Raw genomic sequence first — 14,383 nt, forward strand, 5'->3', positions numbered from 1 at the left:
TTTATATATATATATATATATATATATATATATATATATATATAAATTATAAGTATAGATATAGATATTTGTGACTTTCAAATGTAACAAACTCAACAAATTATATTTGATTTTTTAAATGACAACAATAATATAACAAATATAATAAAAATTCTTATATTTTTTAATAACACCAACAATATAATATTATTATAAGAAAATTTGTTTAAGGGTATAATTTGAATGACAAAAAAGCCAGCCTAAAATCCTTCCAATTAAATACCTTATTTTCTTCATATATAGTATAGATATAAAAAAAATTTATGGGTCTTGCAATTGTACACACTGGTCTGGTCTCTAAAGTTGTGGCATCAAAAGTATTTTCTCTTCCTTTATCGATATTAAAGATATTTTGCACAACCAAAATTAAGGAAATCGAAAATGAACCCATGAAGGTTTACATACAGTTGTAGATCAGACTCAAGAGCGCATAGATTCGAATCCAACTTTGGACACGCAACAACGTTAAAACTCTTAGAGAGAGTTTGCCACCCATCTGGGTCCCACAAGGCTCGAGGGATTAGTCTCCGCAATTGTACGTGTCGAGGATACATGGTTTACATACAAAAAAAGTTGAAGATCAGAACTAAAGTAGCTTCTAAAGAGTTCAATATAACAATACCTTGCTCTTAGTTTTTCTCTAGTACTCCTTGTGCGAGGTAAGTAAAGATGGTTGGTGATTATAATACCATATAACATAGGAACCTTGTGGTTTCTCATTGTACTTGGCTTTTGTTAATATTCTTTGCATCGTTTGCAATACCACCATCCATGTGTTGTATATTCTCAACATAAACCCCAATGTTTAAAGGGTCATAATGATGTTTGCTTGGGCTTAGTTTGATGCTATAATTTAATTTCGGATTAAGCCTTTTTTTGTTCAACTTGTTCTTGACTTTTTGACTAAGTCTAATCCCTGGATCCATTTCTTCATTTTGAATCGATTTTTGCATGTTGATATATTCTTCCAAGTTAGAAAAGTCATGTTTGGTATGTTGATGTTGAATCTTCCTCCGCTTAAATGATCCATAATATCCACAAATATAGTTTTATTATTTCTCTCTTTCCTTTCCACCTTGATTTACTCACCAAGTAAAGAATTAAGAATGTAATTACTCACCATAAAGAGAATTGTATCCTCATTACTATCTTATTTTGTAACTGTTCTATTCAAATTCATTATGGGTCTATGAAAGGTTGTTGTTTTTCGAATTTAAAAATATACCGAACAAGGAAATTACCGGGGTGAGTCACGATCAGGTCGCTTTCTTTAAGACGTTTCACGGCACTACTCTAATTGTGCAAGGTAGACTAACAACCGCGCCGCCTCCAGGATAAAATAGTCCAGATCACTGTTACGAGTACACACTGCACAATATGTAATCGCTCGAGAATTTACACCTCAAATATGGTTTAATCGTTCGATTAAAACCACTCGAATATGGTACGTAACCACTCTTAATCGAAATCGAAGGGACAGAAAGGAGTAGAAGAAGAAGAAGAACGATTCGTTAACATAAATCGAAGGGAGAAGAGAGAAAACGCACAGGAAGCATCAACTGTGAGTTTTGGTGTGAAGAATGAGTGGGGCGAGCTCTCCTTTTATAGGCAGAGATCGTAACCTAAAAGGAGAGACTTGCGGATCAAGACGGCTTGATCCTCAAGTCACGCGTTTAGAAAACCTACCTTATTTCGACACTACCATTACTTTTGATTTCTCTTTTGAAGGAGCATACTCTTTCATCGCATCCACAACACGTAAAAATTATGTGTAGACCCTCGTATTGCACTTGGTACCACTCTCTATTTGTCCTCCACATGACCAGCAACTGTCTTTTCCGATATCAACTTCCACAAACATACACACAAACCTTCTGCAATCAATCTTCAAGGTTTAACAATCAACTTTAACACGAATACCCATCATTTAGGCCGAAGCCCAGAAAACATCGTCGTCATAAAAAAAAATCATTTAGGCTCATAACTCTTGTCCAGACAATAATTTTGTCGTAAATACATTAAAAGATGGTGTCCATTATCAAACTCGTCGTGATCATAAATCATTCACAAACCTTCGTCTACGACACTCAAAAGTCGAGACCCAAAATCATCTGTTGCGTAAGTTAAGGGGTCAAAATTGGAATTTAACCAAAAACAAACAAACAAAAAATCAACATTTGGATCCCAAAATGAGTGTATGCTCCATTTATGTAATGCTCCATTTAGTCCATTTAGGCTTTGGATGAAAGACATGTGGCAAGATTAAATTTAAATGTTGAGATTTATTTAATAATAAACTTTAATAATAAACAAGAACAAAACACTGTTTTTCTCTCCCATCTTTCTTTCATCGCCACCGTAAGCCTCCACCCACCACCACCGTAAGCCTCCCATCACATCCCCTTTTAATCATCTCTCCCATTCATCATTCACACATCAATTTTTATAATCAAATTCTGATTTGTGTTTGGTTTTGTAGTGATTGTTGTTTTTAACCCATCATTCATCAATGTCAAATCATCATCATCGTTCTCCAAGTTCTTCCTACTACAAAACCGTTCTTCCTCCTCAAGAACTCCTCGATGATCTCTGCAGGTTCGTTCATCAATTTTCCCTTTTTCTGCTTTTAGGGTTACGTTCTTCTGAATTTTTACTTGCTTAGAAATGATTATGCACAATAACTTATGCAAATAAATAAGCTTTTATGTATTATTCATAAGCTTGTCAATGTAGTTTTTGAAAAAACAGCTTATGAATTAACATAAAAGCTTATTTATTTGCATAAGCTATTTTTCATAAGCTTAAAAATAAGTCATTCCAAATGGGCCCTAATTGTGAGTTGCATATGAAGTGGTTTGTGTTTGGATATATCTACGTATTTAAACGATATATATTGTTTCAATTTAGAATCAATTCTACTAGAGAACATCTAAAGCTGTGTTTGGTATAGCTTTGTAAAGACCAAAACCACGGTAGGCACAGTTACCAAAGCAAATCTAAAGTGAAAAAGCAGAAGCTCCAAATTGTAGCTTCTATGCAAACCGAGTTTTGCTCATTCCCACCGGTACACCAAACACTCACTAAGTGTATGCTTGGTTCCACTTTTGAGGAATCCAAAGTTTATTCTGGAGGTGTAAAATTGATTTTGACATAATTGATTGTTTTCAAGAAGAATTGATTTTGCCTCTACAATTGATTCTACTTGAAGCTATGATTTGTAGCTTTTGATTCTAGAATTGATTTTAACACTCAAGTTTATTGTTCAAGTCACTTTTACGTTTAGATTCAATTTTACAAAACCAATTAACTCAAATTCAATTATTTTCACCATAGAACCAAACACACAGTAAACATGTCAAAATCAATTCCACACCTCCGAAATCATCGATTCCTCGTGAAACCAAACATACACTTAGAAATTGACTAGTGCTGTCTTACTTGAGGAATTGTGGTGTTGGCAATGGATGAAACATTTATTATATTTTTTAAAATGAACAGCTATTAAGAAGATGATAGATTAAGCATCGATGATTCGATTCATGGTTCCTGAATATGTGAAGTGCTGTTACTTTAGTCCTGAGTGTATCAAAGTTACAAAGGCATCCTCAAGTGTCGCTTTTGTTAGTAATTTTATGGACTTGCAAAAAATGCAGTTAAAGAAGAATTTAGGCATGTTGTTGTTGTTGTGATTTTGATACATTCAAATACTATCATATTCATGACAGAGCCTCTTGCATTTATGGACCAAAATGACTGTTTGCTCTTATTATCAATTTATTTTACTGTATACTTATTAGTCGAGCTGTTAAAGGGTTTTTAATTGCCGAAGAATAGATTACTAGGCTACTTTTTTTTTTGGTTAAAATCTAATTGTTAGGATTCTGATACTCAATCTGCAATAAGAAAACGAACACTGCGAAAATAAACCATATTGAGTATAAGACAAAGATACTAGTAATAATTGCCTTGAGCATACAATATAAAATGAGCCTCATTAATAAACACATTTTTCTCTAAGGAGGGAAATTTGGAAATGACTGAACTATCTAAGGAAACTGTATTAAGTTAAATGAAAAGAAGGAATAACTAATCACTATAAATACAATCGACAGTGAGATGGCTGAAGCCAAAGTTATTTCATCGCCTATAGTTTCTGGCTGCAAGTTGTCAAAACAGGGCGATGATGCTATACAGAGGGAACCTCCAAATGCCAAATCACTAGACCTGGAATCAACTTACTTAGTTAACAAGTCAACTTATATCCTTCCATATGGCTATTGGCGTAGAAGTACGATTACCGTATGTACTTCGATGGAAGAAATATCGTAAGAAAAATCAGGTTTATTCATACGAATCAACAACATCTAGAATAATGTCAGAAAGAGATTAATAACATTTAGAGAGGATTAATAAGGGAGTGGTTTAGAATATACCTTGTTTTCTGGGGTTCTGTCGCCCATTCAATTGTTTTATTCGGTTTTTATTTGTACTTTCTGATAATAGCTTGGACATTTGTTGAAATGATTTGGTATGCATTTTTGGTGATATTGGTTTATCGTATGCTGTTTGATATTCTATCCTTTTATTTGTGTCACACTCGGAATCATTTCCATTGACTCTCTCCTCTCTATTTCCTCTATTTACGCTGTTCTTATAGTAAAAGGCCACTTTATGTGTTTATATTGCAGCCGGTTTGTGCTAAATGTGCCAAAGGAAGATCTTCAATCATTCGAAAGGATCTTATTTCTTGTGGAGTATGCACATTGGTTTTATGAAGATAATTCTGTAGAAAATAATCCATCTCTGAAGTCTTTAAGTCTGAAGGAGTTCACTTCTTTAAGTATCCTTACAGCAGTTTTCTTTTGTTTTCTATCCTCTGTTTAAAATAGCATAAGTTACTCTTATTACTTAATCTACATTTTATAACAGTAATATATGAGCTATTCTAATTCTTTCATGCACTGGATTCTTTCTCAGTTTTCATTAAACAAGGGAAAACAACATGGTAAGCTGAATTCTTTGGTTTAGACATGAACGTGATATATCCATAGAATGTTTTTTCCTTGGATGTTTTGAAATCTTTGATTTTGTTAAAACTTTGTTGCTCTTCAAGATTTAAATATTCTATTATACTTTATACTTCATACAGTCTCTTGTAATGTATGAAACAAATCGTGGTGGGAATATACACTATTCTCCTCGTATGATTTTCTCTAATATTCTAATACTGAACCAAGCATAACCATGTACAGTTTAGTTTTGTGGAAAGCTTCGTATTTTTGTCGTCATTTATGCCATGTTTAAGGTTGGAAACTGCATGTGTTACATGGATTTCAGATCAAACTATTAGTGGCTTAGTGGAAATTTTCTCTGCATGGTATTGAACAGAAAGATGCTCACATGCTTGTGCAATGATACACACATACTTCAAATGAAATGCTAATATTAGAATAGTGTTGTTTTTGAATTTAATTTTTTGACCAGGCGAGACGAGGATATCCCTGTTATGATTTACTTATTAGACATTTGAAGGCAATGTTGTCTAGGCTTTGCATAGAAAAGGCTAATCATCCCGGCATTTTAATTTCATTGTCCTAATCTCTGTATTCACATCTTATACCTGGATTCTTCCTTAATATTGATCAGTGTTCAATAGCTGTGATGTTTTGAAGCCTTATGTGGCCCATATAGATGATATTTTTAAGGACTTCACTTCCTACAAGGTTCGAGTTCCTGTAACTGGGGCAATAATTCTTGATGAAACCTATGAAAGGGTAAGCTGAGAATAAATGCTCTTAACGGTACTGATTATTTGGTTTCTTCATAAGACAATACCTTGTTTCTCTATTATATTACAATTTATTATTATGGGTTATTTTTTGAAATATTGCTTTCATCTCCACAAATCCTGTGTTCCGTAAAACCTACTGTTTCTGAACATGAGGGATGTAGGTACTTTAAATGCTCATTAAATTGTTTTAATTAGGTCTCTCAGAAGCAAAAATTTTCTGACTCAAGCACAGCTATTTTATTTTTTTTGACCCGGGCACAATTATTTATGAAGAAAAGTCATTCAGGTTTATTTAGCTTATAACCTGCAATTTCAAGCTGTCACTTTTTTCAGAAGGGGAAAGCCATATGTTGAAGCTAGTGTATATTTTACATCATGTCATAAATTTTTCTAGGTTCAAGAAAATAATTTTATAATGAAGCCATGCAACTTTTCTAGGGAACTGTTAGACTTGTGGTTTATATTCTGTCAAGCAGCTATTTTAGGACAGTTATGTTTTGTCTTATCTATGTTGTGTCAGTTATGTTTTATTAATTAATTATTAATTGAGTCAGTTATGTTTTAAGGATAAATAAGAGAAGGGTCAGACATAAGAGGGTTGTCTGGAAGTTATTGAGTGGTTATTGGGATTTGGGAGAGACCCAACTCTCGAACATTTGGGGAAGGGAGAGGCCAAGGCTCTCGAAACCTTGGAGAACAATTATCCTAGTGTTATTATGTGTGATTTTTGTGTTATTCTCTATACTGTAATTCTGTTTGTATCAATAAATATCAGAAATTGTTCCAAATCTGTTTGTTATTGAACCAATATCTATCAGAAACCTCCATTGCGGGACTCAAAATGTTCCTATCTAAGTTATTTATTGGTATGGTGATGCTTATTTACTTCCATATATGTTGACAGTGTTTGCTAGTTAAGGGATGGAAAGGTTCAAGTTGGAGTTTTCCTCGTGGCAAAAAGAGTAAAGATGAAGAAGATCATGCATGTGCTGTTAGAGAAGTAAGCGTGACTGTTCAGAGTTATGCCTTTTTGATTCTAGTCGTGAATGACTCTCTTTCCATTTTCTTTTGCCCTGTTGGTCTAGGAAACATAACAAAATTGATATAGATTTATAAAACCTACAAGTATTTTGAATTGGCTAATTCATGTCATACTAAGGGTGAATTTCACCCATCTTAGTTTTGGCTTCTCATCTCCTTAAATGGAGAAGTTAGGCCAAATATCCTTCTTAAAGACTAGTAGGCATATTGAAACAATCGTCACATATGTTATCTATTAAACGGTTTTAAATACCAATAATTTTTATTTATTTCAATAACATAACAGACTATTTTTTAAATTATTTAAAATTTACATGTACGATCTATGTGATAGTTATTCTTAATACAACAGTGAGTTTTGTAATACAAGCATTTGATAAAAAGTTATTGCACAGCGTAAAAATACCATTGTATGTTGGTTTAATTTGAACTATTTTCACACACACACACACACACACATTCTAAAAGAAATTGAAAACTATTACTTGCTAATGTTGGTCTTATAGAATTTTTAATAAGTTTGAGGTTTTTATAAAAATATTTTACCAAAGAATTTTATTTAAAAAATAACCAGTAAGCTGGAATCAAGCTGAAATCACCAAACAATTTCAGCTCTTATTTTTAGTTTTTAATTTAAGGAAAATTTAAGCTTGGTCAAATACACCAGAGTCTTGCTTTGGCTTTTCCTAACTTGTTTTTGTTTGTGCTAAATGCAGGTCTTGGAAGAAACTGGTTTTGATGTTTCAAAATTTCTTAACAAGGATGAATACCTTGAAGTTATTTTTGGACAACAGAGAGTACGACTCTACATTATTGCTGGTGTCAAAGATGATACTTCATTTGCCCCACAAACCAAAAAGGAGATCAGTGTATGTAATTCTTTTGATGTATTTATTTTGAAGGTTTTTATAATTCAATCATCGTATTTCCTTAACACCAGATTTATCACCAATATATTTAGTAGTAGTTTCGGATAAAAAAATAAAATTTCTTTACATAAAGAGAACGGGAAATTACAAGGCACTATGAGTTATACCCTGATTTCCAAAACAAAGAAGCTAGACGGAAAACATAGAGTCACAGTACTCCAAAAACAAGAAAACATCTGCATATAAGGAGAAAATATATGATCATGGGTATTGGGTATTCTTCTCCAGCCTAATGTACATATTATTCTGTTAGGATATAGGATGAAGGAGAATTAGTTAGGGAAGTTTGTTATTTGATTAGTTGGAGAGTATCATTTATAGATAGAAGAATACAAGGACATAGAAGATTCATCGAGTATTGTAAACATTTTGTAAATAGAGTAGTGACTGTGACTCTATTGTAGAAGGGGATAGTTTTCTCTCCAATTCTTTCATATTTTCTCGATTAAAAGTGTTCTTAGTATTCAATTCTAATTTTCAGGTTTGTAACATATTCTCTTTTAAACTGCCCCACAGATGGATATAGGATAAAGAGGGAGATTACTAGGATATGTAAACATAATCAAAATCTTATTACTTCTTTACAACAAGTGTATCATATCTAAGATTAAAGTTTCCAATTTCTGAAATTAAAATATCAAATTATTATTTAACAAAAACACACTTAGTACAGAGATAAATAAGATTTTTTTGTTTTTGTTTTTGGCAAAACAAATTTTAAAACATTGAAAGCTTTGTATTTAATCACGTCGGCAACACACTCCATCAAACCAAGAGTTGCATGTGTAGGCTCTAAAAGGTTGATAAATGCGGGTTTCCCAAAAACACTCGTTCTTGCCTAAGACTAGACATCTAGAGAGTGGGAAAATATGGTTTGCTCAATAACATACATAGGATAGTCTGATGCATATTTTAAAGTTTATACTTAGCGTAATTCAACCCGAAAAGCTCGAGGGATGTGGATTGTCCAAGTCTATCGGAATTACTTTGACCATATTTCAAGAAGGTTAACATTTTTCTATTTTGTCACCAAACCCTTTATATTGAATAAATGAAGTTGTGAAACATATAGCACTTCATCATTTTTATCCCTTGTTCAGCTGTAGTTTGTGAACTAGTGTTGCCGATATATTGGAGTCACGTTTCCTTGAAATTTGAATTTGTATTTATCCCCTGCATTGTTTAGTTTTATAGCTACTGTAGGAAATAAGAATTATAAGAGAAGTAGTTAGACTAGCTTAGTTATAGTTCTACTGTAGGAGATAAGAATTATAAGAGAAGTAGTTAGACTAGCTTAGTTATAGTTAGATCAGTGTGCTACAGCTGGCACCAAACAGCTATGAACAGTTGTCAAGTGACGGGCACATGTCAGTTTGTAAAAGGTTATTGTAACTGTTTTCTATTCATTCAATGAGAGTCAGAAATTGATAAGAAAAGTTGGTTAAAAATCTTCTATGAACTCTTCTGATTTTACAAGAAGCTGAGAATTCATCTTGTTATATCTTTACAGGAAATTGCATGGCAACGGCTTGATGAACTTCAACCTTCTAGTGATGATGTGATATCTCGTGGGATCACTGGTCTTAAGCTGTATATGGTGTCTCCCTTTCTGGCGTGAGTACAACTTTATGTTTTTGATATTTTGGTAATGTCTCTTGTGTTGTCAATGTTGAAAAAAATTTCACTGCCTTAATGCAGATCTTTGAAATCTTGGATTTCAACACACCAACCTCCTATGGCTCCAAGACCTGATTTGCCACTTAAAGGTATTTCCTATGTCAATGCAAGTACTGGTTGGTTGTTACAAGCATCTATTATTTTATTGTTTAACTGCCTATAATGAAAATAAAGAAAGAGAAACTAATTTGAGAGAGAAAGAACATTAATCTGTTTTATGAATTTATGACCTTAGCTGTATTCACAGTGTTATCTCATGCATTTGCATATACCGTTAACATTCCCCGTCTTCTCAAGGTGGTCTAAGAGAAGACTGCACTCTGATTTGGTCAAGAATGGATTGAAAACAGAGGTCTGTGAGACACTTAGTAAGGGAGTCAGTAAGTTGATCAAGAGATGTCACATGCACAGCATTTAGAAAATTACTGACTGCATAGCCCTTTTGCAAAGAAAATAAAAATCCAATCCCACAATCTTTATTCTGGGGGGCAGAACTGGATTGTGGCTGAAGGCTACTGTACTCTGGTTATCACAATTAACTACAGGACTGGTGCAAGAAATCTGCAACAACAGGGCTGCGGCAGTACCCCCGTGATGAATGGTATCCTAAGGAACCATGGAATTCTTTTGACAAATTTCGACTGCTCTAAAATGGGCACTTCTATGTATTGGAAGACCATATTAACAGAAAACTTAGTTGTGGATGAGTGATTGTAGCATATAGCTACGCTCCAACCTAGAACAATAAAGGGAAAGATAAAAAAGGGATCTACCAGAGACTTTGCAGTTTCCTAGCTTGTGATTGGCCATTGGTTTGCAATCTGCCATATCTGCCCTGTGTAGAAGGTTCTTGGTATACTTTGATGGATACAACAGTAAAGAGCCAGAGATGTGTTTAATTTAATCTGGATATCAAGAAAAACAAGCAACCAAACCTAGTTGCTTCAAGGAAAATTGTGTTTCACACTTCTGAATGAGCTACGGAATTAGAGAAGATCTATGGATGATAATATCATCCACATATACAAAGTTGTTTGTTCTGCAGCACAGTAGTGTTGGCTGGATTCACCCATATTTTTATTCACTGTAGTCGTAGGCAGTGATGTATTTATAAAATGCTATGAGTCAGTCACAATTAGTAATAACTAATAAGTTTTTGACTAGTATAGAATATACATGATTTTATAATATGGGACAAAGGGAGTATTATTTTATCTACTCTGGCTGTCATTAGACTTGTGTTAATTACCAGCTATAGTTCAATGTATTGCACTAGGCTCGGATTCAAAAAGAAAATAAATGGTAGATGCGCTTGCATAAATTGTACTCATGCATTTTTACTTTGATTCTTGTGGATTTTCAAGACTTTTGCATCAGGATTACTAACGGCCTTTATTCTTTTATCAAGCAATTTGTGTGTGGAAAGCCAAGCACAGTTCTACTGGAAGTAGTTCCACAATAATTATGGACAGCCAACCAACAAAATCTGAACCAGATTCTCAGCCTATCGATGTGGGGCCTGGCCGGAGCTTAAGGAATTTCAGATTTAGCACTGCACCTATTCTACAAGCAATGGAAGCTTCCTTTTCTTGAAAGTCCCGCAACCGTTTCTGTAAAGTATTCTTCGACTGAATTGTTTTGCCCATTTCACCCGTAGTTATCCCTCTCTATGGTCTAGTTAGGTTTCTGTACATGATGTTTGTCCAGTAGTCTAATATGTAGATTATGTGCATCAACCAAGTATTTTGTACCTGTGAAAAGATAGTATTCTCAGTAGCATATGAAGAAGTAGAAACATTTCGGTGTAAAAGTTACTGTACTCGTTCTTGTGATACCTCAAACTCGATCTCAAAAAGAATATAATTTATTTCTGCGGTTATGTATACGATTAATCTCTACAAAGCAGCTACTTCATGCCAACATAGCAAGCACATTTTTGTTGTTGGAAAACTTGTGCTGTAAACATGACATCTTTATTGTTGGAAATAAAGGGATTGCTTATGTAACACCCAACATTCTACGACTCTTTCTGTTTAAAATATTCAATATTCACAAGTAAAATGTATTTTTTTTCGGAACGTATATTGGCTTTTGAAAGTGAGCATTGCAGTTTAGGCTGTAAAAGTTTGATTCCAGATTGCGTAGAAAATATACCCCGAATGTTCGCTTTCAATAGGTGCTTAGGATGTGATTAACCTGTTGAATGTTAATTTGCAGGGCATGTTTTAATATATTTTGAAATCAATTATTCGGAATGTATAAATGGTGGTCTTGAAGTTTACTTCGAAAGCAAGTTAAAATAAATTGATTTTTTGATTTTGGTATTATTTTAGCACTTGAAAATGTAGCAGTAATATCTTAATACAATTTCATTACGAGAACAATACAATCAGTTTTTTTTTTTTTTTGCCCTTCTTAAGTCAATGAGTATGTATGAATGTATTTTTTTTTTTCAGACTTTTTTAGAACATTATAAAATGTTACTCCATGAATAAACAATTCAAAATTTGGTTTCTACATACAGAAAGTCATAAACTAGGAAATAAATGACTGAACAGTTAGTCCGATCAGTTTGCAATTTATATTTGTCTTTTAGGTAACTAAATGTAAGTAAAGACAATTTTAAGTGTTACTTTTAGTTTGAGGATAATTTTCATACAGTGTCGTTAAACAATTTTAGAGTCTTGTGCATCAAAACTAATTTTCTGCATGACTTTAAAAGTGATTATGATAAGGGGTGATTTTAGTTTGGACCACTTAAAGTTTGGATCCAAGTTGAACCAGTTTTTTGAACCATTAGATTAAATCAGTCCATCAAATTTTATCATGGTCTCTCCACATCAAATCCCTCTATCTTTGTCTCATCTCATTGTCTCTTTGTCTTTCTCTCTCAAAGAATCTTGCAGCAAAAACTCGTTATTTCAATAATTTTTTTATAATGGGCTATTTGTTTTTTTGTGAAATAAGACATTAATGTAATGTATTTAAAACATTAATGTGAAAAAAACTGAATGGGTGAAAAGAGTTTGAAAGAAAAAAAGAACTTTTATTAATTTTTATCAAGTTTTTTAGTTCAATTAGGATTTAACTAACTTAATTAATTTTTATTTTAACCTGGATTTTGATTAACAAGAAGGAAAAAAAATGAAGATAGCACTATCAATTATCATTACTCTTCTGTTTGGTAAAGAAGTGATTAGTGTTTGTTCAATAGTTATTTTTTTTAGAAACAAAAAAAAATATTAATAACACTATCCTAAGCAGAAGCCAGAAGACATACACAAATTAGATCAAAACAAATTTACATTAAAACGCTCTTTCATAGTAAAAGCAGATAAACCAAAAAACCAAAAAAACAAAACCACACTTCAGCTGGTAGTGTCGGTGTAATAAAATCTTCAGTGACTAGTGTAAGTAGTTTACTCTAATGGTGAAAGATGAGTTATTGAACAAAGTTGAATGTGTTGTGGACAGAGACACAAATTCAACAAATCTTCATTCAGCTAAAAAAAATATGTGTTGATGATTTTCTACTTTCTCTCACTTCCATTTCTAAATTCTGATAGAGACATGAATGAGAGAGGGGAGAGATTTGGTGTAGATAGACTACCATTAAAATTGATGAGCTGATTTAATCTATGGTACAAAAAACTGATCCAACTTGAACCCAAACTTCAAGTGGTCCAAACTAAATGCACCCTATGATAAGAGTCAAATATTTATAATCATTATGAGGGTCCCTTTAGTTTGGACCACTGTATGTTTTGGTTTAACTTGGACCAATAAAATAACCTGCTTTTGCAGGTTGTGTTCAAGTTACCCTATACCATACACCCTATTACAAGAATACATGATAGTAATCCTTCTTAACAAAATATTTACAAAGTTCTTATTTTTTCAGATCTATTAACCAACTATAAACTTAAATTTAATGTTCATTAAAACAAAGACAATTTTTTCAAACAAATTTTCCAGATCCAACCTTGCTACTATCGCTCTCAGCTTCATGTGTTTTGCTTAAGGATGCACAAAAACAACTCTCCAGATCCCTAATTCTTCCAGATCCCCAACTGTTCCACTCTAGAAACCTCATATATTCTTTCCATTAACCAAAACTAAGACTAATCATCAATCTACAGATCTGGAAACACAAGGACATTCAATTCATGACTTCAACAACTCATACTTTTTCCTCCAACCCCCAAATTTAAATTCAGTTTCAGTTCACTTTTCATCACTTCAATTTGATAAACACTTTTAGAAATTGAATCAAATTCAATGGGTTGTAAACAATCAAAGATCCACGACGAGAATCCTTTCCGACGGATTTGGATTTTGCTGTTTGCTGTTTGATGAAATTAATGGGAATGTTTATTTAAGCTGCAGAAAATCAAAAAATTTATACAATTGTTTTTAACTTGGAACCGTGTATCCATTTGGAATTAATGGTGAAATTAATGTTTTTAACAATAGTACTCAATTTAAAGGAGAAATTAATGTTTTAAACTTGTTCACACAATTTTAACCCGACCCAAATTTGGCAAAAGGCTTGGATATTTATCAGTCCAGGTCTATATCCGGCCCAAGCAACCATTTTCACAAAATGACAACAGTACTACTGTGCAGGTAGTCTTAGAGTAGGCTTGGATATCATCTAACTTAGACATCAAGTAGTGGACAAACAATCACAACCATTCTTCAAAAAAAAAAACAATCACAACCATGTATATTAATTAATTTATATCAAAAGCTAGAATTCAACTGGTCCAAGCTCTCTCAAAAAAAAAAAAAAAACTGGTCCAAGTTGAACCCCAACATTCACTGGTCCAAACTAAAATTAACCTCATTATGATTGATTGAAATTGAAAATGTTTTTTTTTTCAATAATGATGAAATTGAAAATGTT

General features: G+C 32.9%; 1 protein-coding gene across 1 annotated transcript; it reads left to right on the forward strand.

The window, feature by feature from the left end:
* The first annotated feature begins 2,294 nt into the window (after positions 1 to 2,294).
* Positions 2,295 to 11,362, forward strand: DCP2 (decapping 2). Its single transcript, XM_085717046.1, has 9 exons — positions 2,295 to 2,420; positions 2,519 to 2,634; positions 4,728 to 4,879; positions 5,686 to 5,813; positions 6,735 to 6,830; positions 7,588 to 7,740; positions 9,311 to 9,414; positions 9,499 to 9,566; positions 10,886 to 11,362. The coding sequence occupies exons 2-9, from the start codon at positions 2,549 to 2,551 to the stop codon at positions 11,068 to 11,070; spliced, it is 972 nt and encodes a 323-aa protein (XP_085573172.1). The 5' UTR covers positions 2,295 to 2,420; positions 2,519 to 2,548; the 3' UTR covers positions 11,071 to 11,362.
* The last annotated feature ends 3,021 nt before the right edge of the window (positions 11,363 to 14,383 follow it).

The sequence above is a fragment of the Medicago sativa genome, chromosome 6 (genome assembly GCF_051527215.1).
Source record: "Medicago sativa cultivar Bolivia chromosome 6, Bolivia_mono, whole genome shotgun sequence".
Classification (NCBI taxonomy): domain Eukaryota; kingdom Viridiplantae; phylum Streptophyta; class Magnoliopsida; order Fabales; family Fabaceae; genus Medicago; species Medicago sativa.

Excerpts from the sequence above, each read along its gene's own strand:
- DCP2 (XM_085717046.1), top strand. The coding sequence starts at position 2,549 with ATGTCAAATCATCATCATCGTTCTCCAAGTTCTTCCTACTACAAAACC. Across the intron at positions 2,635-4,727 it reads CTCCTCGATGATCTCTGCAG|CCGGTTTGTGCTAAATGTGC; the intron begins GTTCGTTCATCA and ends TTTATATTGCAG. Across the intron at positions 6,831-7,587 it reads ATGCATGTGCTGTTAGAGAA|GTCTTGGAAGAAACTGGTTT; the intron begins GTAAGCGTGACT and ends TGCTAAATGCAG.